Source organism: Schistocerca serialis, chromosome 7 (genome assembly GCF_023864345.2).
Source record: "Schistocerca serialis cubense isolate TAMUIC-IGC-003099 chromosome 7, iqSchSeri2.2, whole genome shotgun sequence".
Classification (NCBI taxonomy): domain Eukaryota; kingdom Metazoa; phylum Arthropoda; class Insecta; order Orthoptera; family Acrididae; genus Schistocerca; species Schistocerca serialis.
Window position 1 is genome coordinate 488666677 of NC_064644.1, and position 25047 is coordinate 488691723.

At 39.5% G+C, this 25047-nt stretch overlaps 1 protein-coding gene across 10 annotated transcripts in view; it reads right to left on the reverse strand.

Moving 5' to 3' along the window:
- LOC126412772 (cleavage and polyadenylation specificity factor subunit 6) overlaps positions 1–21309 on the reverse strand; it is a 180926-nt gene extending 159617 nt beyond the window's left edge. For 9 of the 10 annotated variants that reach the window (XM_050082534.1, XM_050082531.1, XM_050082529.1 and 6 more), the window contains exon 1: positions 21013–21309. In XM_050082534.1, coding sequence (XP_049938491.1) covers positions 21013–21072 — 60 coding nt within the window. In that variant the 5' untranslated portion in view covers positions 21073–21309. Of the gene's footprint in view, positions 1–13399; positions 13644–21012 lie in introns of all 10 variants that reach the window. The other variant, XM_050082533.1, reaches the window with a different exon arrangement.
- Between the last annotated feature and the right edge of the window lie 3738 nt (positions 21310–25047).

The following is a 25047-nucleotide window of genomic DNA, read 5'->3' on the forward strand; positions in this document are numbered from 1 at the left end:
TTAAAAGCACTCATGGTGACAAGCTGAATGATTATTTTCAATTTTAGACACCTGTCAGACATTACAGCTCTTGTTACATAAACAATTGAGGAAGTAATGATGTTTTGTTGTGCACTTAATCTGTGAATGACGAGTGTATAATTTGGTAAAATACCCAGTCATCAACTACTGCTCAGTTAAGTACAAAGTCATGTTCCATAATTCTCTTGACCAGTGTGTTATGGGCTACATTCCTGTTACACAGTTTTCTAAAAATGATACAAACTCTTCCCAATTCTTTCAGGTATGATTCCCAACATTTCATTTTATAGTAATTCTTTCCAATGGTAGTGTATACCATCTTATTTCCACGAGTTCACACAGTTTCTATACATTAATAATTTATAATCAATCATTTTTAAATTTTTGTTAAAAATCCTGAAACTGCTTTTTCTCCACCACTTTCATTTCATTCGAACACTTTCAAATGCTGCTGGTTTGAATATGTTCTCCCACTCTTCTTCCACACCATCTTACTATATTTTTAACACTATGGCTTCACCAACTCCCAACGAAACTGTCACCTCTCAAGCCAACCTATACCTCAGGCTACACTACAGATAGGTCTATCAACACAATATATATTCCAAAGCTAATATAGACACAGAAGACACAATGTAAGAGTTCTGTTTCTCTCTATACACATATGGCACATGCCCAATCATTATCATGTTACATAACACTGTCTTACATGAATTCATAAAAAAAGCGGAGTTTTCAAAACATTTCCTAACATACGGTCTGCAGTAATTGCCATCAACAACAACCACACAGTTGTAATCGTGATCAACAATTACAAGCCAGAAAACTGATGAGGCTTTTGTAACAAAAATAATATGGACAAATGTTTAGCACACTTCACTTTCACACATCCCGTGTATGCTCCAAATGCAGTTATGGGACTGCCACCATTCAATGACACCCAAGTAATATTTTTTCCACATTCCCTCCATTAAATGAAATACAGTGAAACCCCACTTTTACACTTTCAAGGGATTTTAGAATGTGGTGTAAAATGTGGGAAATAATGTTTTAAGCAGTGAAAGTTACATATACAACCCCCCTTTGCATTTTTGCACTTTTTGTATGATATATGTATACAACAGGCATCAAAATACTTATCAGGGACTTATTTATTATCCAAAATAGGTTTATAACCTCTGGTGTAACTAGAATTGGTAACTGTCTGGCAAGTAGAAATATTTCACTTCGTTTCATACATCATAATCAATGTTTTTGGAAAGCTTTCAGCCGTCATTCATTGTTTAAATAGTGAAACACTGCACCAGTTATGAACTTTTTCATGCTTAGCAGGATGCATTTCAAGAATTTTTTTCCTCTTTACCAAGTAAAAATTTAAGTATTTTATGTGGTGTTTGCATATGTGTTGTTCTACGTCTCTTACACTGCAGTCGTGTTTTTGAGGTAATCGGGTACTGTGCCTCCTCAATTATGTAGAAAACTACACATATGCAAGCTATCACTCATTGCTTGTGAAACATCACAAAAATACATACATAAATCTTGCACTTGGCAATGATAATAAATTCTCTAAACAAGTTTTGCTAAGCAGGAAAAAATAAGTAGTTTGAGCTGCATTTAAACTAAAAGTATTTAAGTAATGCAAATTAAGCAAAGATCTCCACTAGCGCTACAAGTGTCAAATGACAAAACACGTTAAATACAGTTCCATCATCTTTTGGGCGTGCACTCGGGACAGTGACAATTCTTCTTGCGATATACAGTACGACAAGTTGCCATGATGATCACAAAGCTATGCATGTGGTTTGGAAATAATTTGATCGGGCATGACATCTTTATTCCAACAACACAGTTACTCCCAACAGCCAGTTCAGATCTGCTCAGTAGAGCGCGCTGATATCAAGAAACTTAACCACATAACATTTGTAAACACTACTTGACAGTCAACGCTATGCTAGCATCATTGTACATCAATCATTTCTCCACGAACATTTTTTCATAGAGCATGTATTGCGGGAAAATTATAAATATGTTAATGCAAAACTGGGTGTGAATTAACATAGAGAACAAAAATACTATGATTTTAGTTTTGCCAGAGATTGTTGACCACAGTATCCTCCGAAACACACCCACCACTCTAGGTTGTGGCTACGTTTAGGACACGAGTTTAAATTCAGGGCTCCAATAAATCTCGTCCTCTGCAACTCTGCCATAGGTCACTTAAAATTAACTGTAGACAGAGCATTTCTCATTTCTGTCATACCTCACAATGGCCAGTCCCAAGCATTGCTCTCGGTTACACATTAAAAGCATTTATGAAGTGACCCCCCCACGTTTGTGTGGTAGCTGGCAGCGGATGTGGCGACATTGTAGCAGCAAGTGATAGATGTCAACTCCTAAGTAGCCTAGTTTTAATCTAACTATAGTCCTCAGCTCTGATCATCGATGTAGGAAACATGTAACCAACATTCTGAACGACATGGAGACTGTTAATGTAATACCAGTAGAGTTTTTTTCAAATGGACAACACTACAGATAAGTCGTGCCCTCTGTCTAAACTGCAACACTTGACTGTCCGCCACTCCTACCATACTATCCCTCCCCCTCCCCGCCTCCTCCTTACCCACCAATCAGTCGCCACTCCCATCATGCACTGGTGCTGCCGTTCGCAGTGTGGTCTCAGCTCTCTAAGACTGCAGTTGTGTCTGCAAGTTGCGTTTATAGAAAGAAACGTTCCACATGGGAAAAATATATTAAAAACAAAGACTCCATGACTTACCAAACGGGAAAGCGCTGGTAGACAGACACAATAAAAAACACACAAACACACACACAGAATTTCAAGATTTCGCAACAAACGGTTGCTTCATCAGGAAAGAGGAAAGGAGAGGGAAAGGCGAAAGGATGTGGGCCTCAAGGGAGAGGGCAAGGAGTCATTCCAATCCCAAGAGCGGAAAGACCCACCTTTGTTGTTGTTGTGGTCTTCAGTCCTGAGACTGGTTTGATGCAGCTCTCCATGCTACTCTATCCTGTGCAAGCTTTTTCATCTCCCAGTACCTACTGCAACCTACATCCTTCTGAATCTGCTTAGTGTATTCATCTCTTGGTCTCCCTCTACGATTTTTACCCTCCACGCTGCCCTCCAACACTAAACTGGTGATCCCTTGATGCCTCAGAACATGTCCTACCAACCGATCCCTTCTTCTGGTCAAGTTGTGCCACAAACTTCTCATCTCCCCAATCCTATTCAATACCTCCTCATTAGTTATGTGATCTACCCATCTAATCTTCAGCATTCTTCTGTAGCACCACATTTCCAAAGCTTCTATTCTCTTCTTGTCCAAACTATTTATTGTCCATGTTTCACTTCCATACATGGCTACACTCCATACGAATACTTTCAGAAACGACTTCCTGACACTTAAATCAATACTGGATGTTAACAAATTTCTCTTCTTCAGAAACGCTTTCCTTGCCATTGCCAGCCTACATTTTATATCCTCTCTACTTCGACCATCATCAGTTATTTTGCTCCCCAAATAGCAAAACTCCTTTACTACTTTAAGCGCCTCATTTCCTAATCTAATTCCCTCAGCATCACCCGACTTAATTAGACTACATTCCATTATCCTTGTTTTGCTTTTGTTGATGTTCATCTTATATCCTCCTTTCAAGACACTGTCCATTCCATTCAACTGCTCTTCCAAGTCCTTTGCTGTCTCTGACAGAATTACAATGTCATCGGCGAACCTCAAAGTTTTTATTTCTTCTCCATGAATTTTAATACCTACTCCGAATTTTTCTTTTGTTTCCTTTATTGCTTGCTCAATATACAGATTGAACAACATCGGGGAGAGGCTACAACCCTGTCTTGCTCCCTTCCCAACCACTGCTTCCCTTTCATGTCCCTCGACTCTTGTAACTGTCATCTGGTTTCTGTACAAATTGTAAATAGCCTTTCGCTCCCTGTATTTTACCCCTGCCACCTTTAGAATTTGAAAGAGAGTATTCCAGTCAACATTGTCAAAAGCTTTCTCTAAGTCTACAAATGCTAGAAACGTAGGTTTGCCTTTCCTTAATCTTTCTTCTAAGATAAGTCGTAAGGTCAGTATTGCCTCACGTGTTCCAGTGTTTCTACGGAATCCAAACTGATCTTCCCCGAGGTTGGCTTCTACTAGTTTTTCCATTCGTCTGTAAAGAATTCGTGTTAGTACTTTGCAGCTGTGATTTATTAAGCTGATAGTTCGGTAATTTTCACATCTGTCAACACCTGCTTTCTTTGGGATTGGAATTATTATATTCTTCTTGAAGTCTGAGGGTATTTCGCCTGTTTCATACATCTTGCTCACCAGATGGTAGAGTTTTGTCAGGACTGGCTCTCCCACGGCCGTCAGTAGTTCCAATGGAATATTGTCTACTCCGGGGGCCTTGTTTCGACTCAGGTCTTTCAGTGCTCTGTCAAACTCTTCACGCAGTATCATATCTCCCATTTCATCTTCATCTACATCCTCTTCCATTTCCATAATATTGTCCTCAAGTACATCGCCCTTGTATAGACCCTCTATATACTCCTTCCACCTTTCTGCTTTCCCTTCTTTGCTTAGAACTGGATTTCCATCTGAGCTCTTGATATTCATACAAGTCGTTCTCTTATCTCCAAAGGTCTCTTTAATTTTCCTGTAAGCGGTATCTATCTTACCCCTAGTGAGATAGGCCTCTACATCCTTACATTTGTCCTCTAGCCATCCCTGCTTAGCCATTTTGCACTTCCTGTCGATCTCATTTTTGAGACGTTTGTATTCCTTTTTGCCTGTTTCACTTACTGCATTTTTATATTTTCTCCTTTCATCAATTAAATTCAATATTTCTTCTGTTACCTAAGGGTTTCTACTAGCCCTCGTCTTTTTACCTACTTGATCCTCTGCTGCCTTCACTACTTCATCCCTCAAAGCTACCCATTCTTCTTCTACTGTATTTATTTCCCCCATTCCTGTCAATTGCTCCCTTATGCTCTCCCTGAATCTCTGTACAACCTCTGGGTCTTTTAGTTTGTCCAGGTCCCATCTCCTTAAATTCCCACCTTTCTTCAGTTTCTTCAGTTTTAATCTACAGTTCATAACCAATAGATTGTGGTCAGAGTCCACATCTGCCCCTGGAAATGTCTTACAATTTAAAACCTGGTTCCTAAATCTCTGTCTTACCATTATATAATCTATCTGATACCTTTTAGTATCTCCAGGGTTCTTCCATGTATACAGCCTTCTTTCATGATTCTTAAACCAAGTGTTAGTTATGATTATGTTGTGCTCTGTGCAAAATTCTACCAGGCGGCTTCCTCTTTCATTTCTGTCCCCCAATCCATATTCACCTACTATGTTTCCTTCTCTCCCTTTTCCTACACTCGAATTCCAGTCACCCATGACTATTAAATTTTCGTCTCCCTTCACAATCTGAATAATTTCTTTTATTTCATCATACATTTCTTCAATTTCTTCGTCATCTGCAGAGCTAGTTGGCATATAAACTTGTACTACTGTAGTAGGTGTGGGCTTCGTATCTATCTTGGCCACAATAATGCGTTCACAATGCTGTTTGTAGTAGCTTACCCGCATTCCTATTTTCCTATTCATTATTAAACCTACTCCTGCATTACCCCTGTTTGATTTTGTGTTTATAACCCTGTAGTCACCTGACCAGAAGTCTTGTTCCTCCTGCCACCAAACTTCACTAATTCCCACTATATCTAACTTCAACCTATCCATTTCCCTTTTTAAATTTTCTAACCTACCTGCCCGATTAAGGGATCTGACATTCCACGCTCCGATCCGTAGAACGCCAGTTTTCTTTCTCCTGATAACGACATCCTCTTGAGTAGTCCCCGCCCGGAGATCCGAATGGGGGACTATTTTACCTCCGGAATATTTTACCCAAGAGGACGCCATCATCATGTAATCATACAGTAAAGCTGCATGCCCTCGGGAAAAATTACGGCTGTAGTTTCCCCTTGCTTTCAGCCGTTCGCAGTACCAGCACAGCAAGGCCGTTTTGGTTATTGTTACAAGGCCAGATCAGTCAATCATCCAGACTGTTGCCCTTGCAACTACTGAAAAGGCTGCTGCCCCTCTTCAGGAACCACACGTTTGTCTGGCCTCTCAACAGATACCCCTCCGTTGTGGTTGCACCTACGGTACGGCTATCTGTATCGCTGAGGCACGCAAGCCTCCCCACCAACGGCAAGGTCCATGGTTCATGGGGGGGCAAAAAGGACAGGCACAGCCACAGGCGCGCACGCGCGCGCGCGCGCACACACACACACACACACACACACACACACACACACACACACACACACACACACACATGTCTGCCTGCGTACGCGCACGCACGGACAGATGCGTGCGCGAGTGCACACCCGTCCCTCCCTCCCCCCAAGGCAAGTCCCCCTGCTCCTGGGACCGGAACGACTCCCCACCCCCTCCTCCAAAAACCCACATCCCCTCATCCCCCCCCCCTTCCCTCAAAAGCTTGAATTCTGTGTGTATGCTTGTGTGTCTATCGACCCGCCAGCACTTCTGTCTGGTAAGTCACATCATCTTTGTTTTATAAACAAAGATGATGTGACTTACCATACGAAAGCGCTGGCAGGTCGATAGAAACACAGACAGACACATACATACACACAAAATTCAAGCTTTCGCAACAAACTGTTGCCTCATCAGGAAAGAGGGAAGGAGAGGGAAAGACAAAAGGAAGTGGGTTTTAAGGGAGAGGGTAAGGAGTCATTCCAATCCCGGGAGCGGAAAGACTTACCTTACGGGAAAAAAGGACGGGTACACACTCGCGCACACACACACATATCCATTCACACAACTACAGACACTCAGCGATATGTCAATACAGTATTGATCATAAAACGGAATCACTTTTGCATTTTGGAACTAAGTGGATCTTCTAACGACTTTCCTTGTGTATGAGAGATGTATGAACATGCAAATATTCAATATTAAAAGTTGTTAAGTGGACGTCTACAATATTGGCACAATTCTTTTTAATTTCCTATTTTACTCATATGACCTTATATTTATTGCAAATTTTGTGAAATATTTATGCAATGATGTAACTACTGTACTTACAGTAAGCGAAAAAATAAATGGTGCCCATCATGAATCACTTGTTTACCTCAAACAACTGACAAGTCCTGTGAACCTACAAGTTTTCTCCAGTCCAATATATGAGATTTTTGGTTCATTGCATAACATTTTCAATCATACATGACACAAACAAAATTAGCTGAATAAATTATCATTGTGTGAACACAGTTCCTTGGAAAAATTGAGAAATTCACCACTGCTTTTCGTTCTTTACTTCATCAACGTGTCTGCAAAGAGCAGCAACAGTTGGTTGTCATCAGAACTACTTGTGTGTAAAGCACAGCAGCTGATTCATTGACATCAAATGCCTTAAACACCTGGATCTCTGGGCGCTATACACCCTGACCACAATTAATTCTGCCAACACTCTGAGCCATAGGTATTCCACTGGCCGGAGTGGCCGAGCGGTTCTAGGCGCTACAGTCTGGAACCGCGCGACCGCTACGGTCTCAGGTTCGGATCCTGCCTTGAGCATGGATGTGTGTGATGTCCTTAGGTTAGTTAGGTTTAGTTCTAAGTTCTAGGGGACTGATGACTTCAGTAGTTAAGTCCCATAGTGCTCAGAGCCATTTGAACCACAGGTATTCCAACAATTACAAAAATTTTAAATTTTTCACATATGCATACATGAATGACTTCCTATATTTATGTACGATAAGCTATTAATTTTTATAAATGGGGGTGGTTCCACACACCAAGAGACACAATGAAATGGGGAATGTGACTCCTTATTATAAATCACTTGAAAATTTCTCTTGCTCTTACCCATACTTTGTATATGGCAGTATGACAGTCTAAGGCTGACTACTCGAACTGCTTCCTCAGGACAACACCCGTAGTCAAATAATAACCTATTTAGCTGCCTTCGGTAACTGGTATCTTGTACGTACATGCTAATGGTGTCCTGCTTGCCAAGATTCAACTCATCACACCATGGTTTCTGCTGAATGATTTATATACAAGGGTAATCCCAAAAGTAAGGTGTCCTATTTTTTTATAAGTACATAGACCTGTTTATTCCTACAGTGGTTTACATCAGTTTACAGCCTGAACATTTAGCTATTTTTCGACATAATCACCATTTCTGTCGATGCATTTTTGTAGACTCTGTGACAGTTTTTGTATGCCCATATCATATCAGCTCACTGCCATGCTGTTCAGAAAGTTATAAACCTCTTCTTTGACCTCGTCGTTCGAGCTGAATTGCTTTCGGGCCAAATGTTCTTTTAACCTAGGGAACAGGTGATAGTCACTGGGCACCAAGTCAGGACTACAGGGTGGGTGGGCGATTATGTTCCACTGAAACTGTTGCAGAAGAATGGAGAATGTGTATGACCTTGCTCAACATTCCTCTTCTACGGTTCTGAATTGCCCATTTGAGTTTTTTAAGAGGCTCACAGTACCTGTCAGCATTAACTGTGGTCCCAGCGATTCATCTCCAAAGACAAGGTGAAAGAAGAGGTTCATAACTTTCTGAACAGCGTGGCAGCAAGCTGGTATGACATGGGCATTGACAAAAATGCATCGACAAAAATGCATCGACAGAAATGGTGATTATGTCGAAAAATAGCTAAATGTTCAAGCTGTAAACTGATGCAAACCATTGTAGAAATAAACAGGTCTATGTAATTATAAAAAATAGTAGACCTTACTTTTGGGATTACCCTTGTAGTTATTTTTGGTGCCATGTTTCAAGAGTAGCAGTTCTCTGTTAATGATTGTGACAACATTAACAATCACAAAAACTGCGTAATTTGTAGTAGAACATCCAGTGTGAAAATTATGCCAGTTCTCTGATTGATAATTCCTCCTACAACCTAAGATGCTTAATACTTCTCACCCATCACAAAGATAAAACACATTAAAACTCGGGGGTATCCAATACCACCAAATGTCATGTCAAATTATGCATGTTTTCTATGTCACTTATTAGATACAAAGGTGGTGGTGGTGGTGTGTTGGGGCTTATGGGCGCTCAACATCGAGGTCATCAGCGCCCTGACACACATTAAAAGGAACGAATGTGGACAGACCTAAGAAAACTAAAGCACACACTCAAAGAAAGCAGGAAAAGAAGGAAAATGCTACATAAGAAAGTAAAACCTAAGGAAAGGGGAAACATAGCAACAAGAATGTCACAGGAAATTGTTATTGGCTGGCCACTTACATAAAATATGGGCGAGCTTGTCACACAGTCAGCAAATTAAGATCCTCTCCCTAAAATCTTTGTAAAAACATTTGAAATGGCACAGAACTTTAACACTTTAACCACATTCGTCCGAGTGTTGCCTAAAAGAGATGGCAGGTCCGCTGGCAAGTCAGCCGCGACCCGCTGGTCAGAAAATAAAACGCAATCCAATAAAACGTGGCGCACAGTGACCTGGATGCCGCAAGAACTACACATTGGAGGGTCCTCTCGCCGGAGCAGGAAGCCATGCGTCATAGGGCTGTGGCCTATTCGAAGCCGAGTGAGGAGAACCTCGTCCCGTCGACGGGGCTGAAAGGAAGTACACCACACACGCGTTGTGGGCTTGACTATACGGAGCTTATTGTCAGTCACTTCCAGCCACTCATCCTCCCACCGACGCATGACCCGTGAGCTCAACAGCGAGGTGAGTGCATTCAAGGGGATAGCACACTGAGATACTTGTGGGGCGAGACACGCCTCCTTGGCTGCAAGATCTGTCCTTTCATTCCCAGCAATGCCAACATGCCCCGGAACCCAGCAGAAAGCTACAACCTTCCCCAGTCGCTGTAGTCGGAGGAGGGCATCCTGGATGGTCTGGACAATTTTGTCTACCGGATACAAACGTTGCAATGAGTGAAGGGCACTGAGTGAATCGGAACAGACAAGAAATTTAGGAGAGGAAGAATGTCTCGTGCTCCAGTGCCCGCAAGATCGCAAACAATTCCGCATCAAAGACAGTAAAATTCTGAGGCAGTCGGACCTTGAGGACATGATATGGAAAAACAACTGAGCAACCAACAGAATCCCCTTGTTTAGACCCATCCGTAAAAACAGCTACATAGTCGTGGTGCTCAGATAAAATGGCAGAAAATGCTGCAATAAAAACGGTGGCAGGAGTGCAATCTTTCTTGTACTGCAATAAATCTAAAATCACTCTGGGCCTCTTCAGCAACCAGGGTGGCAGGCGGTTAAAACCCTGGATTTGGGGTTGTACAGACTCCACACCGAGGGACTCTAGTACACGTTGCACACGGATCCCAAACGGCAACGTAGCCCGGGGACGGCGGGAAAAAAGGCGGTCCAGAGGTGGATGGGCAACAAGATGGTGAGCAGGCGATCTGGGAGCTGCAAGAAACTTACAAGCCTGGCGCACCAGCAGGAGCTGTTGCCGGATGGTAAGTGGTGGTTCGCCAGATTCAGCACAGAGGCTGGGTACGGGACTGGTCCGATAAGCACCTGTGGCCAGTCGGATCCCAGCATGGTGAACAGCGTCAAGGATCCGCAAATAAGATGGCCTCGCTGACCCATATACTGTGCACCCATAGTCCAGCCGTGAACGCACAAAAGCTCCATAAAACTGTAGGAGACGCGCCCTGTCCGCGACCCAAGACCTGTGGCTGAGGATGTTCAGTGCCTTCAGCGTTCTGGCTTTCAAGTCACGTAGGTGTGGCAGCCATGACAACCTGGAGTCAAAAATTAGGCCCAGAAACCGCACTGTGTCTCTAAAATGTAGTACAGTATCCCCCATATGCAAGGCAGGCAAAGTAAAAAGATGACGAGAACGATTAAAATGAACACAAACACACTTTTCGGCAGAAAACCGAAAACCCGTCTTTGCAGCCCACTCCTCTAACCGCCGCACTGTTAGCTGCAACTGACGGCTCACGGTTGCAACACTGGAGGAGGAACAGAAAACAGCGAAGTCGTCCACAAATAAGGAGCACTGTACTGGACTCCTCACTGTAGACATTATACTGTTGATGGCTATGGCAAAGAGGGTAACGCTTAAAACACTGCCCTGAGGGACACCGTTCTCTTGCTCAAAGCGATCAGACAGTGTGTTACCAACACGGGTCCGAAAAAACCGCTGAGACAGGAAAGACCGAATGAAAATGGGGTTTTTATGCATGTTTTCTATGTCACTTATTAGATACAAAGTATATGTATTTTCCATATTACTAATTTCATTAAATTGTACTATATATCAATGTGACGTTTGTCAAAAAAGTACACACACATAAGTTAACTCAATTTTGATGTACACATTTATTAGAAGAATATTTACTTTTACTTCATTGTATACATATATAGGACCCTAAAATATATCTAGAAACATCTTTTTTGTGGAGGTTGGGGAGAAGGGTTCATCAGTCTTCAGACTAGTTTAATGTAGCCACCCACAACTTCCTTTCCTGTGCCAATGTCTTCGTTTTATACTGAAGCGCAACGTCCTCAATTTTGTTGGATAGATTCCAATCTCTGTCTTCCCTCTATGGCTCCCCCTTATACCATAGTAACTATTCGCCAGTAACACAACGGTCCCCTCTAGTCAGTGTTCTCCACATGCTCATTTCCTCACCAATCATGCAGAGAACCACCTACTTTCTGATCAGTCTACTAAATTTTCAGCATCCTTCTGCAACATCATATCTCAAGTATTTTGATTCTCTTCTTTTCTGGTTTTACCGCACTCCACAAGACATTTCTGTGCTATGCTGTGCTCCATACACACATTTTCAGAAATTTCTTCCTCAAATTAAAGTCTATGTTTCATACTAGTAGACTTCTCTTGATGAGGGATACAGGAAATTCCTGTACAAATCTGCTCCTTACACCCACCTTCCTTCATTTGCCATCCATTATTTTGCTTCCGAGGCAGCAGATTTCTTTCAGTTCATCTACTACATGCTCAGGTTTAGTGAACAACATGAGCTATAATCACATTCTTTGAAATTTAATGCCATATGTTATGTTCGCAACATTTTTGTGTCTATATTTCAAGTGTCTGAGCACTTCCTTTTACAAAATTTCTTCAGTTCTTGCAAATGGAGGCTTAAATTTGGTCACTTATTACACCTACACACATCTAACACGGATGCCAATTGAGTAGATCACGATTCTACCACTGTGCTTTGCAAACTGACATCAGAATCAACCCAAGTGTGTGCACACTTATTAGTGATGCCACCTAATGTGTTACAACTTCTTTATTTTATCTGTGCCTGCAGAGGTACATTAGTTCGTCAGTTTTTGTTTTGTTAATATTTCTGTGTGGTTAATCGCATCCACTGGTCACAGCTTGAGGTGCACACGTCTGCCACATTAATGAGGCTATCAGTCTCTTACTGTCGTACTGTGTTGATGCTAAGTTTATCCATAACTATAGCACTGGTACCTCTCATTCTCTCATTACAATGGCACCCCCAACCCCCCCTTTTTTTGCTGACGGTCTATATTCTATGTTTCATTTAATACATTCCGTAATTCTTCCTTACTTTTACTGAGGACACCTACATCACAAATTTCAATCCCACTCTTGAAGCTTCTTTTATTTTCAGTCTTGATTCCTCATGGTAAATACCAACTAGTAGAGAGAGAAAGATTGCATCATTCCCTTACACCTTTTAATATCAGCATGCTTGATTTTTCATTTTGGTAACTTCCAAATTCTCCTTCCTGCTGTATGTCACCTATTTTTGCTACAGCTTACACTCACTCAAATAGTCTTTCCCTACTCTCATCTCTACTAATGAGGCTATATTCTCCTGTACTTGTCTATTCTTTCCCCTAATACAGCATTGTAATCACCGATGATTAATAGATTTGCATTTCCCTATACCCATTCAACACTTGCACCCTCCCCCCCTGAAGGTGATGCTGACTTTTATCCTAAACTATTTGAGTTAGCATTGGTTTGCTGTTTGCTTTGATTCCAATAATCCCTTCACAGTTGCCTTACCATGTCATTCAGATCAAATCCTACACATGTAATACCAATTTCTGCTGCTACTGAGATCCTTGTCTTTTTTTCCATTTCACTTCACTGACACGTGCTATACATAGATTGAGCCTTTGCTTACTCCTTTTCAAATTTTCTAGTTTCCCTACAGCATTCAGTCTTTGTAGTCACCTTCCCACATCCACATGGTGCACTAACCCAGAATTTTTTGCCACTGGAGAGGCTATAATGACTTTTCAATTACAAGACAAATTTCCAATACACACACAATATTTATATTTCATATAGTAGTTTCCTTGCCTCTTGCATCTTTATACCATAGATCACAACAGATTCTTCCATCTTTGGGGTAGTTTCCCACCATCGATAAGGAGTTGCCTTTAATCTTCACCCACTTCTCCACCGGGATTAAAGAAGCGTCCGATTCCATCCGTCTGCTGAGGCGCATGACATCACCAATATGGCGGAAATGACCATCCTCAAGTCCCCAATATTAGATTAGATTAATTATTCATTCCATAGGCCCATAAAAGAGGGAATCCTCCTGAGTGTGGAACATGTCAGATAAACACATTACAAAAATGTAATTAGAAAAATTTGAGTTTCATTAATTTTAATGATCCTCAGTCAATAAACAGTAAAATTATGTACATGAATTAAATTTAAACTTCTAATATTTACAGATTTAATACTTACATCTGCTTTCATTAAATTCATCATTCAAACATTTGCTAGTTTTTTGGCTATTACAACTAAGTATTGTCAAAAATTAAAGTATAATAAATTTTCATTAATATGGTCTACTGCACTTGAGAAACTCATGGATGGAATAGAAGAAGTTGGCCACCAAAAATTCTTTTAAATTATGTTTAATTTGTGCCTTGTCTGAAACTAAGCTCTTAATGGTTGCTGGTAACTTATTGAAAATATGCGCTGCTGAATACTGGACTCTTTTCTGGGCAAGAGTAAGTGATTTTAAATCTTAATGTATATTGTTCTTATTCCTAGTATTGATACTGTGTAATAAGCAGTTAGTTGGAAAAAAAGATTTATTATTTACAACAAACTTCATTAAGGAATAAATATACTGAGAAGCTGTGGTTAATATGCCCAATTCTTTGAATAGTATTCGACATGATGTTCTTGGATTTACACTACTCATTACTTTCATTATACACTTCTGTACTCTAAAATTTTTTTCTCTGTTTGTGGAGTTACCTCAAAATATTATACGATACGACATAATGGAGTGAAAATAACTAAAATATGACAGTTTCTTATATTTATATCTCCTATATCTGACATCATTCGCACTGCAAACACAGACTTGTTTAGGCGCTTCAGCAGTTCGTTAGTAAGTTGCTCCCAACTGAATTTATTATCAAGTTGTAATCCCAAGAATTTTACACTCTCAACTTCTCCTATTTCCATGTCGTCATAATTTATACACAAATCCAGAAGGAAATCCATTGGAAGTTCTGAACTGCATATAGTGGGTCTTTTCAAAGTTTAATGACAGTGAATTGGCTATGAACCACTTATTAATGTCAGTAAAAATTTGATTAGCTGCCCTTTCTAAATTTATATTTGATTTACTATTTATTGCAATCATCTGCAAATAAGACAAACTTGGCATCTGGTAACGTAACAGGTGACAGGTCATTAATATACACAAGAAACAGTGGTGAACCTAGTATGGAACCTTGGGGAACACCACATGTAATTTCTTCCCAGTCAAGTGATGTCTGATTGCCTACTGCTGAAGCGTTACGTAATGATATCCTTTGTTTTCTACTAGTAAGATATGACTGAAACCACTTTGAGGCACTACCAGTGATGCCATAATATTTTAATTTACTTAAAAGAATGCTGTGATTCACACAGTCAAACGCCTGGTCACAGAATATGCCAGTTGCCTCCAATTTGTTGTCCAATGAATTAAGGACATTTTCACTGTTAAGTGTAAATAGCTTTCTCAATATCAGAACCCTTAAGAACCCTAAACTGTGACTTTGACAGTATGTTATTTTCACTAAGGTGCTTTAGTAGATGCTTGAACATAATCTTTCCAAAGATTTTTGAAAAAACTGGCAAAAGTGAGATCGGTCGGTAATTTGATGGCATTTCTTTGTCCCCTGTCTTGTGGAGAGGTATAACTTCAGCATATTTCAGCCAGTCCGGGAATGTTCTTGTGACAAGTGATTGATTACACAAATAACTTAAGATATGACTAAGCTCAAATGAAAACTCTTCTATTAACTATCATAACCGCTAGAATGCTTTGATTTCAAGGACTTTATGATGGATTCTATTTCTTTGGGTGAAGTAAGTGTCAATTCTATTTAACTGAGATTTCTAGTGTGCACTGGTCTCAGATATTCCATTGCATTATTTACTGAACCTGACAACCCCATGCTATCAGTAACAGAGACAAAATACTTGTTTAAATGGTTTGCAACACAACATGGGTTTCATTTATTTTTAGAGCTATTTGTTCCTCCTCATTTTTGGTCCTACCTGTCTCTGACTTAACTATATCCCATATTGTTTTTATTTTATTGCTGGGTGTATTTACCTTCTTCTCATAATGCAGGTGTTTAGATTTCTGGATAACCTTCAATATTTTGAAGTAATTTTTGTGATAAGCTATAATTCTAGTATCAAAGGTGTCCCTACGTATCAGATAGTGTTTCCTTTTTGTCTCACATGATATCTTTATCCCTTGTGTGATCCATGGTTTCTTATTAAGACTTCTGCTTAATTTGAGTTACCTTCAGGGGAAAACAATTTTCAAGTAAGGTGCTAACTTTATTAATGTATGTTTTGTATTTTCGATTTGTGTCTTGGATGCTGTAAACATCCATCATATTAATTTCTTTGAGCAATCTCCTAAATTTCTCAGTTTCTGACTGTTTTGTTGGCCTTCTGTACTCTGTTCTGATAGATTTTTTACCCTGACAGTTTTCAAAATTTAGTGTTAGGTGTTGCATGTCATGGTCAGATAGCCGCCATTTACTACTGGTTTTGTAATGTGGCTTAGTTGCCTAGAATTGGCTATAAATATATTATCAATGGCAGTCTTAGAACATTTGTATACCCTAGTTGGGAAATTTACAGTAGAAATTAAATTGAATGACAATTTGTAACTGATTTCAGTAACTGTTCACAGACAGTGTTTTTCAGGACATCTATATTAAAATCACCAGCAACCACTAGTTCTTTGTTTTTTAATTTTAGACGAGAAAATAAATCTTCAAGACCGTTTATAAACAGGCTGAGATTTCCTGAAGGTGCTCTGTATATGGCTACTATTATAAAGGACCTATTATGAAATTCTATCTCTGTTGCACATGCTTCTAACTGGTGCTCAAAGGAAAATTTATTACTGTCAATATTCTTAAATTTAAAACTGTTTTTAACAAATGTAGCAATTCCTCCTTTCTCCATTTTTTTGTCTACAGAAGTAGGAGGCTAACTTAAATTCTGTAAGGTTTAACATATCTATACCAGTGGTCACATGATGTTCAAAGAGGCAGATTATATCAACTGGATTCGATGGTTCCTATTCATCAATGCACATAAGTAGTTCATTAATTTTACTTCTCAGTCCACAAATATTTTGATGCACTAAAGAGTTGACATTTCACACTTAGTGAGATGAAATCGGGTGGAAATTAAATTTCTGCTGATTGCTGTAAATTTGTAACCAACAGCTGTGTTCGCTGATCCAATGTGCCAGGATTATGCTGTTTGATTTCTTTATCAAACTGAAGGTTTGTTTCAATTTTTACTTTTCTCAGAACTTGACTTCGTTCTGTCCTACCTATCCTAAAAAAGGTGCTGCTCCAACACCTATGACCACTGGTATATTACCACTAATGGTAGTGCCTCCCCCCTTACATTTCCTGCTATTAGCCCAGCCAGTTTACCCTTCCCTTTCCTGTTGAGGTGTAAGTTATGTCTAGTATAATCCCACCTACTGAGAGAATCAACAGGAACCAACCCAATATGTGACCCCGCACCCGACCCAAGCAGCCGTTCCAACTCCAAATTAACTCTCCCGACAGAAGAGTTTAAATGAGGTCTGTCATGGCATCTCAGAACAGACACAAACTCAACACTGGTATGTCTCGTTGCTGATGCAATCTTTGCCAGGTCACACTCTATATTGTACCCACGATCTCTGTCAATACTATTGCCCGGCCCACCCAGATTAACCACGGTGTCTTCCTTGGTAAAATCTTTACAGAGTGAACCTAAATCCTCTGTCACCTGGCCCAGACCAGCACTTGGTTTAAAAACATTTGTGACCTGGTATTCTGATCCTAACTGGTCCTGCGAAAGTTGGCATACAACTCTGGCATGTGAACCACTTAACAGCAAAACTTTCTTTCTCTTTGCCGACTTCTCTACATTCTTATTCAATTTTCTACTGAAAGTTTGTTGTGCCCCCTCTACACCTAGCCCTGTCTGAGACTCATCAGCATCTAACTGAAGCAACAGATCAAACTTATTCTTAGCATTCACCACAAAAAAGTTCTAGGTCTGTTACCTGTTGCCACTTCCCACCTCTCTTTACCCTTCTCCCTCCTTAACCTGTTCAGATCTTCCCGAAGCTTGCTCTAACTGTGCCTGAAGGTCAGCAATTTTCCCCTCCTGTTCCACTATTTTCCATCTCTACTGCATATCTTACAGAACCACTGATGAGTCTGATCCACTTCCCCATTTCCCACGCCGCTACAGTCACCGCAATGGAAAAAACTACTGCACCTATCACACCAAACCCTGGAGCTAAAAATTCTATGGCAAGTCAGGCACTTTTCACTCATGGTAAAAATCTTACTTTAGCGAGAATAAGTCAAATTAAATTACAGAAAAACAAGAAAACACGTTTACGAAAGATTAGGACTAGTCTCAATCGTATGTCAGAGGACACCACCAACCCCAACAAGACGACATCTACAAACACAACACACCCATAAACTAAACTCCACACTGTCATGACATCACACACCACAACACCCTTACGTCATGGGTCAAAGCCGATGGGTGGGATCGGAAGCCTCCGTTGACACCCTCCACCCTATCTGACAAGACCATCACAGAAAGGGGGAAATTTACAGCACTGATTGACAGAAACAGATTAGTAGCCAAAGATGCTGATAATGCCAGTCAATTTAAGCCTTAACAACTTAACACGAACTCACAGAGCTTCAAGCATTCGAGCAGAATGACTCCATAAAGTAATCCCATGTACTAGAACCCACTTACAAGTTTTATAACATTAATGTAAGTAGCTACACCATGGAATGGTGTGTGTGGCACTGTGTGATCTATACCTCACTGCTACTGAAATAAGCAAAAAAAGAAAAGATACACTTTCTAAAACAAGGTATTCTGAACTGTGTTGTCTCTCTAATCAAACCATCGTCTAGCAAACCAAACACGTTAATTTCTCAAAGGCTGGAAACGTGAGAGGAATTTTCACTAATCAGGATAGCGTATTGCCTTCCTGTTTCACAGTTCAATGCTCTTAACACTTACAGATGAGAGTCTTCCACACCTATGCATGTCTTCCCAATTGTGAGATATTTCCTTTGGAGTGCGTATCACATGTCTTTATTTTGACATCACTGTAATTACATACTGTCTTAACTGTGCTTCTGCCAAACAATATCACACCATGGCTACTTTTCAGAAAAATTTTAAGTTCTATTTCAGAGAAGGATGCCTCACCACCTGATTTGCTACATAACAAATGGTTTGATGCACAGGTGAAAAGCATACCAGACATGAACACACCGTTTAGCAACACACTTGTCTCATGCGCACAGCTACACTTTCACAGGGAGACAACATGAACAGTCCTATGAGGTTAATAAGTCACTACAACTTAACTATCAGACTAAACTTCCTTACCATGATAAAAATAAAACATTGCACTTAAGTTAACATATTACACAAACATTAACAGAAAACATGGGCAAGAACAGACCATTTTTGTCAACATCTGTGTGCCATTTTCAGTTGTGATTGCACACCACAATATAACGGACTAAAAATACTTATAAAACCAAATTTAATAGCTTCTGTTAGGCTCAAAATCAGTACAAGTTGCACTCATCCAAACAGTATGCATTATGTTTGCCTATGAGAACAGTAGACACCCATGAGTTGTTAGTTTATGAACAATAAGTGGGTGTAGTATAAATCAAAATATTCAAACTTGCCTATAAGCTAATAAACTACTTCATATTTTTAATTTACATGGTTTTGGTTTTTATCATGAAATGTGTTTGACAATAAGTATTCATATTCACGGGCTTAGCCAATGCACAACCATGTTATTAGCTTTCAATACATTATCTTATTATTGAGCAAGCAATAAAGGAAACAAAAGAAAAGTTTGGAGTAGGTATTAAAATCCATGGACAAGAAATAAAAAATTTGATGACATTGTAATTCTGTCAGAGACAGCAAAGCACTTGGAAGAGCAGCTGAACGGAATGGACAGTGTCTTAAAAGGAGGATATAGGATGAACATCAACAAAAGCAAAACGAGGATAATGGAATGTAGTCGAATTAAGTCGGGTGATGCTGAGGGAATTAGATTAGGAAATGAGACACTTAAAGTAGTAAAGGAGTTTTGCTATTTGGGGAGCAAAATAACTGATGATGGTCAAAGTAGAGAGAATATAAAATGTAGACTGGCAATGGCAAGGAAAGCGTTTCTGAAGAAGAGAAATTTATTAACATCGAGTATAGATTTAAGTGTCAGGAAGTCGTTTCTGAAAGTATTTGTATGGAGTATAGCCATGTATGGAAGTGAAACATGGATGATAAATAGTTTAGACAAGAAGAGAATTGAAGTCTTTGAAATGCGGTGTTACAGAAGAATGCTGAAGATTAGATGGGTAGATCACATAACTAATGAGGAGGTATTGAATAGAATTGGAGAGAAGAGGAGTTTGTGGCACAACTTGACAAGAAGAAGGGACCAGTTGGTAGGACATGTTCTGAGGCATCAAGGGATCACCAATTTAGCATTGGAGGGCAGCGTGGAGGGTAAAAATCGTAGAGGGAGACCAAGAGATGAATACACTAAGCAGATTCAGAATGAAGTAGACTGCAGTAGGTACTGGGAGATGAAGAAGCTTGCACAGGATAGAGTAGCATGGAGAGCTGCATCAAACCACTCTCAGGACTGCAGACCACAACAACAACAACAACAACAACAACAACAACTAAACACTGAGCTATGATACAGATCACTAGGCCTGTGTCGACACAACCAGGATTTTATGTGGAGCTACCACCACACGTTGTAAAAAATTGGATCCAAACCGTAATAAATCTGGCCGACTTCAACACTTACCATTAAAGTCAACTGGCAGACTTTCATCATGAGATTAACCAGAAATAAGGACTACTCCTATGAACATCGTTTGCGAGTTTCCAATACTAGATTGAGACAGGAGGTACACAATGAGGCATATTAAGCCTTTCTCCAGAACCTTATCCAACATAAGGAGAACCAATAAACACATTACATGAAAATGGTAAAAGTCTGAATAACATGGGCAATGACAAACATCCTACGGTAATGAAAAAGCGGGCAATTGTGCATACAATCTTAAATCATCAGTTCGCGTCACATACACGTAACAATCAATCACAAAAGCTTACATAATCACAACTGGGCTTTTACAGAATTTCAAACAAAGCGCTCGGCTACAAAAGGTCCAAAACAAAATAGGCCTATAACAAATTAATCATTAATGTAAACTGCCTAAGTTCGCATAAAAGCACAATAAATAAACATTATTCCCAAATCTTTTATATGACGAAATTCCCAAGAATATGGCACACAGCTTTTCAGAAAAAACTGTTAAAGCATAACGTTTAGGACACACCTGCGCAAAATCTTGTTCTATGTCGTCGGCGTATAAATCAATGTCCACGCCATCCGCCATTTTGGCTTTCTCGCGCTGAATGGTCCAGTATCCTGCGTCGTTTTTCTCAGTACGCAACTGCGATCAACGACTATCACAATGAAAGAACTCCTTCCTACAACTAGGGACAAACGCACTTCCTGTTGAGGAACAAATGCAGGGATCAGTTACAGTCAACAAAAAATCCCTAGGCTCAGGGTGCAACAATTTCACAATTCACAAAATCAAACTACAGCAACAATCCAAAGTTCATGACTTTGAACCCAAAGATATTCACATTCAGAATGCAAAATATTAAACCAAAGATGTTAATATTCTAATCTCCTTGACTAAACCAACCTAAGATTGAAATTGATCACACTGCTAGTGCCTGCAATAGTAAATCTATTAACACATGTAACCTCTACAGCGAGAAACATGCAGATGAATCCAATATGGTTGTCAGAATACTATAAAAAATAAAAATAGCCCATGACAGCAATAACCGATACTTACTTCCTACATACACAAAATAATGGATATGTGGGGATGTTGTAGCATGTTAACCTTGCTGACTATCGGCTATGGTCCGGAGCAGGCGATCTTTGAAGAGCACGCCGAAACGCATTGGTTCCCCTCTCTCACCTATTGCAGCAGACACCTTCATGTAGCATTTGAAGAAACAGCTCTCCAGTCTGCACCATTACGCTCTGATTGCTGGCTCCAATATGTCGATGATATCTTCATCATTTGGTCACATGGAAAGAAAGAAGTACAGAAGTTCCACCAACATCTCAGTCACAGCATAGTAAAATACAATTTAGTATAGAGATTGAGAAGAATGGGGTGCTGCCTTTTCTCAACATGGAAGTGTACCGAAAGCTTGATAGTAAACTTATTCACAGAGTATAAAGAAAATCCAGTAGCATGGGCAGGTACATCCATGCCTTCTCCCACGACCGTGCTATGCAGAAGAAGTCCACCCCTCTCACCTTAACCAGGAGGGCCCACAGGATCAGCGATGACCTGAAGGTGGGCCTACAAAACGTCAGATCCATTTTAGGAGCCAATGGTTATGGCAAGAATATGATAGATAAAACTATGATGACAAAAGATGAGGGCATAGCGAAGAGCAGAAGGAAGCACAGAACATAACCCTATACAAGAGGGCACTGAATGTGTGGGCAAAATTCTTCATCGAGCCGACATCAAGCCAACCTTTCAGAGCAATATCAAAATAAAAGATGTTCTACGCTTAACGAAAGTTGCGGTCGACAAACTAAACACCATAAGAGTCTACGGTCGATCATCACACGAACTGCAGAGTATGAAAGATCTTTCTGTTTGGGACAACACACCACAGCAGTGGCGGAACATCAGGTGATTGCGATAAAGGGATAACGTTCCGTGAAGCCAGCAACTGGTGAAACAGCCATTGACACTGAGGAGGAATGTTAAAGAGGCGACAGAAACAACCATGCGATCTGTCAACATGAATAGGGAGAATGGATTTTGAGCGTACTGACTGCCAGCAGTGACAACGTAAGGGAGGGAGGCGAACACAAAGCAACTCACACAGGCACGCAGCGAATGCAGTATTCTTACGTACACAGAGTGCAGGCAAACATTAGCCCACACATGGTAACAAGTAAACAGCGTTACGTCACAGCTACCACCAGTTTCTAATTCGGCTGTTTCCACTAATGGCAACAGAAAACGTAAACACCAGTCAGGCACATATTTATCCACCAATGACAGAGAATAATATAAAAATCACTAAAGAATACCTAACACCCCTGCTCCAATACAAAATTACCCTATCAAATTACGTAATCACCTTTCTCTACTACTATATAAGATCTAAAGCCTCCCTGTCATTCAGCAGTCAGCTCAGCACAAAGCCCTTAGGAAGGCCACTTGCAATAGTGGTTGAAACGTCAGACAATTTTATATATTGACAATGTGGTCAACATTGTCAACACCACACCCCATATTAAACTCTGTAAACGGATTTTCAGTCGCTAGATGCACAATGTCCAGCCACCATATGTTGATACAATATAAGCATCCTTTTTAAACAGAACCAAACAGGTATGGAAGTTTGACCCACTAATGAAGTAAACACCAATGAATCTGTCATTTTCTACAAATACACTAAATTTGGCCACATCCCATTGCTATCTGCAGTAAATGTTGATACTCTTCAATCTCCATCAACATCCAGGCTTCTCCACATACTGTGTTTGGAGTAATCTGAAGGCCTTACAAATTGGCAATGGCTTGCTCATTTTATAGCTTCAATTTATAATTTTCCTTTATAACAGCTGTCTTCATCACCTGGGCCCTTTTTTATTTCTTGACTTAAACCTCTTTCATTTACAGTTTTTGTTTTCATGCACATCACACATTAACTAGACTTAAAGGAATAATTCATTTAACAGGGAATGGCTTAAGTCTGATTGAAATATTAGTTACTTTTCTTAAGACGTGTGGGATAACATTACATATTTGTGGAAAACAGACCTAATTCATCAATACCTGCTTCAGCTGGTATTATAATGAACATTACTCTAGATGGAGAAAAATATGTTTCTACAGGTTTAATATAGTAATTATCTATAATGCTTTTGTAATATTTTCTGGAGTCTGTGTCAGCATCTCCACGTAGTTCAGAGGTAAATAATTAAAAATGTAGGTAGACAGAGCATAAATAAAATCTTCTCCCAGTTTTGATTGTCTGGAAAGTTTGTTTGTACACTGTAGTGTCCCTTTTGCAATATTCACCATTATCAAGGTGAAACATAAATAAAAATGACTGTATGTGACTCAAAATGAATTGCAAACATCGATTTATCTGCGAAAGGTAATAACACAAACTGTAAAAATATACAATATAGATCGATAGATGCAGAAAAGACATTACTTTTATTGTATGAGATTATAATGTGTAAGTAATTAAAAGAAGAGTATAAAATACAATGCAATGTTCATTCTTCTGTCTGGTCTGTTTTGTTCTGTTCGTTCTGGTATTAGCTGGAATAAGATACTCAACCTATTGTGCTGCACTAGCATTTGTTTCTGTTGTAACGTAATTGCAAATATTTAATGGTGTAAACTGTATCCTAGTAAGAATATATTAGTATAAAGTGATCTCCGTGTGTTATTTCAAGAACCTACGCCACATTTATCTTATGAAAAGAATATTTAATGAAAATTATTTAGCATGTTTCCAGCTGCTGCGGAGCGAGTAACAGTGATCTCTGACTGTTAACAATTAGCCGCCATTACGCGGTACATTTAAAAATATTTTTTCACAGCTCAATGTCTGATAGCCGGAGCGGAAGAAATTATGTAAAAATATTCAGTGAGATTAATTGATGAAATCCAGTGAAATAATTTTATTAAAACTTGTCTATTTTCTGTGATAGTGAAATGGAGCTGAGTAATACTACGCTTTTGTATTTACAGTAATTTGTAGGGAGCCTGGCGCTCGATAAAACCAGATATAATACGTAATTGGCAACCTACGAAATTCATTATTTTGCTTATTATATCTCTTTTGTATTTTTTTTGAAAGCTAAACGTACATACTAACTTCACTAAAAATCAGTAACATATCACGATAATTCAAAGGACAAACAAATTTATTAGAAGATTGTTTCTTCTAAATAAATAGTATACATTATTTTTTTAAGAGATATAATAAATAGCGCCCTGTTACGTGGGGCCCAAAGAGATAAAATATTTTTTTCAGTGTTTGTATGTATGTAATTGTTAAAATGTATTGTATGTATTCTAATGTCTATCAAATTCCATTTCATGTATAAACTTGAACGAGGAAAGCGGAGAAGAACTGTATAGACCATGAGAGGAAGAGATAGCAAAAATAAAAGGAAAGAAAAAAGATATCAAGGTAAGGACCACTATGCATAAAAGCTTGCTACATAGGCCTGTATCATCAAAGTATAGTATCATAGATGGTACATGGTGTACAGTGATGTAGATATTAATATTTTG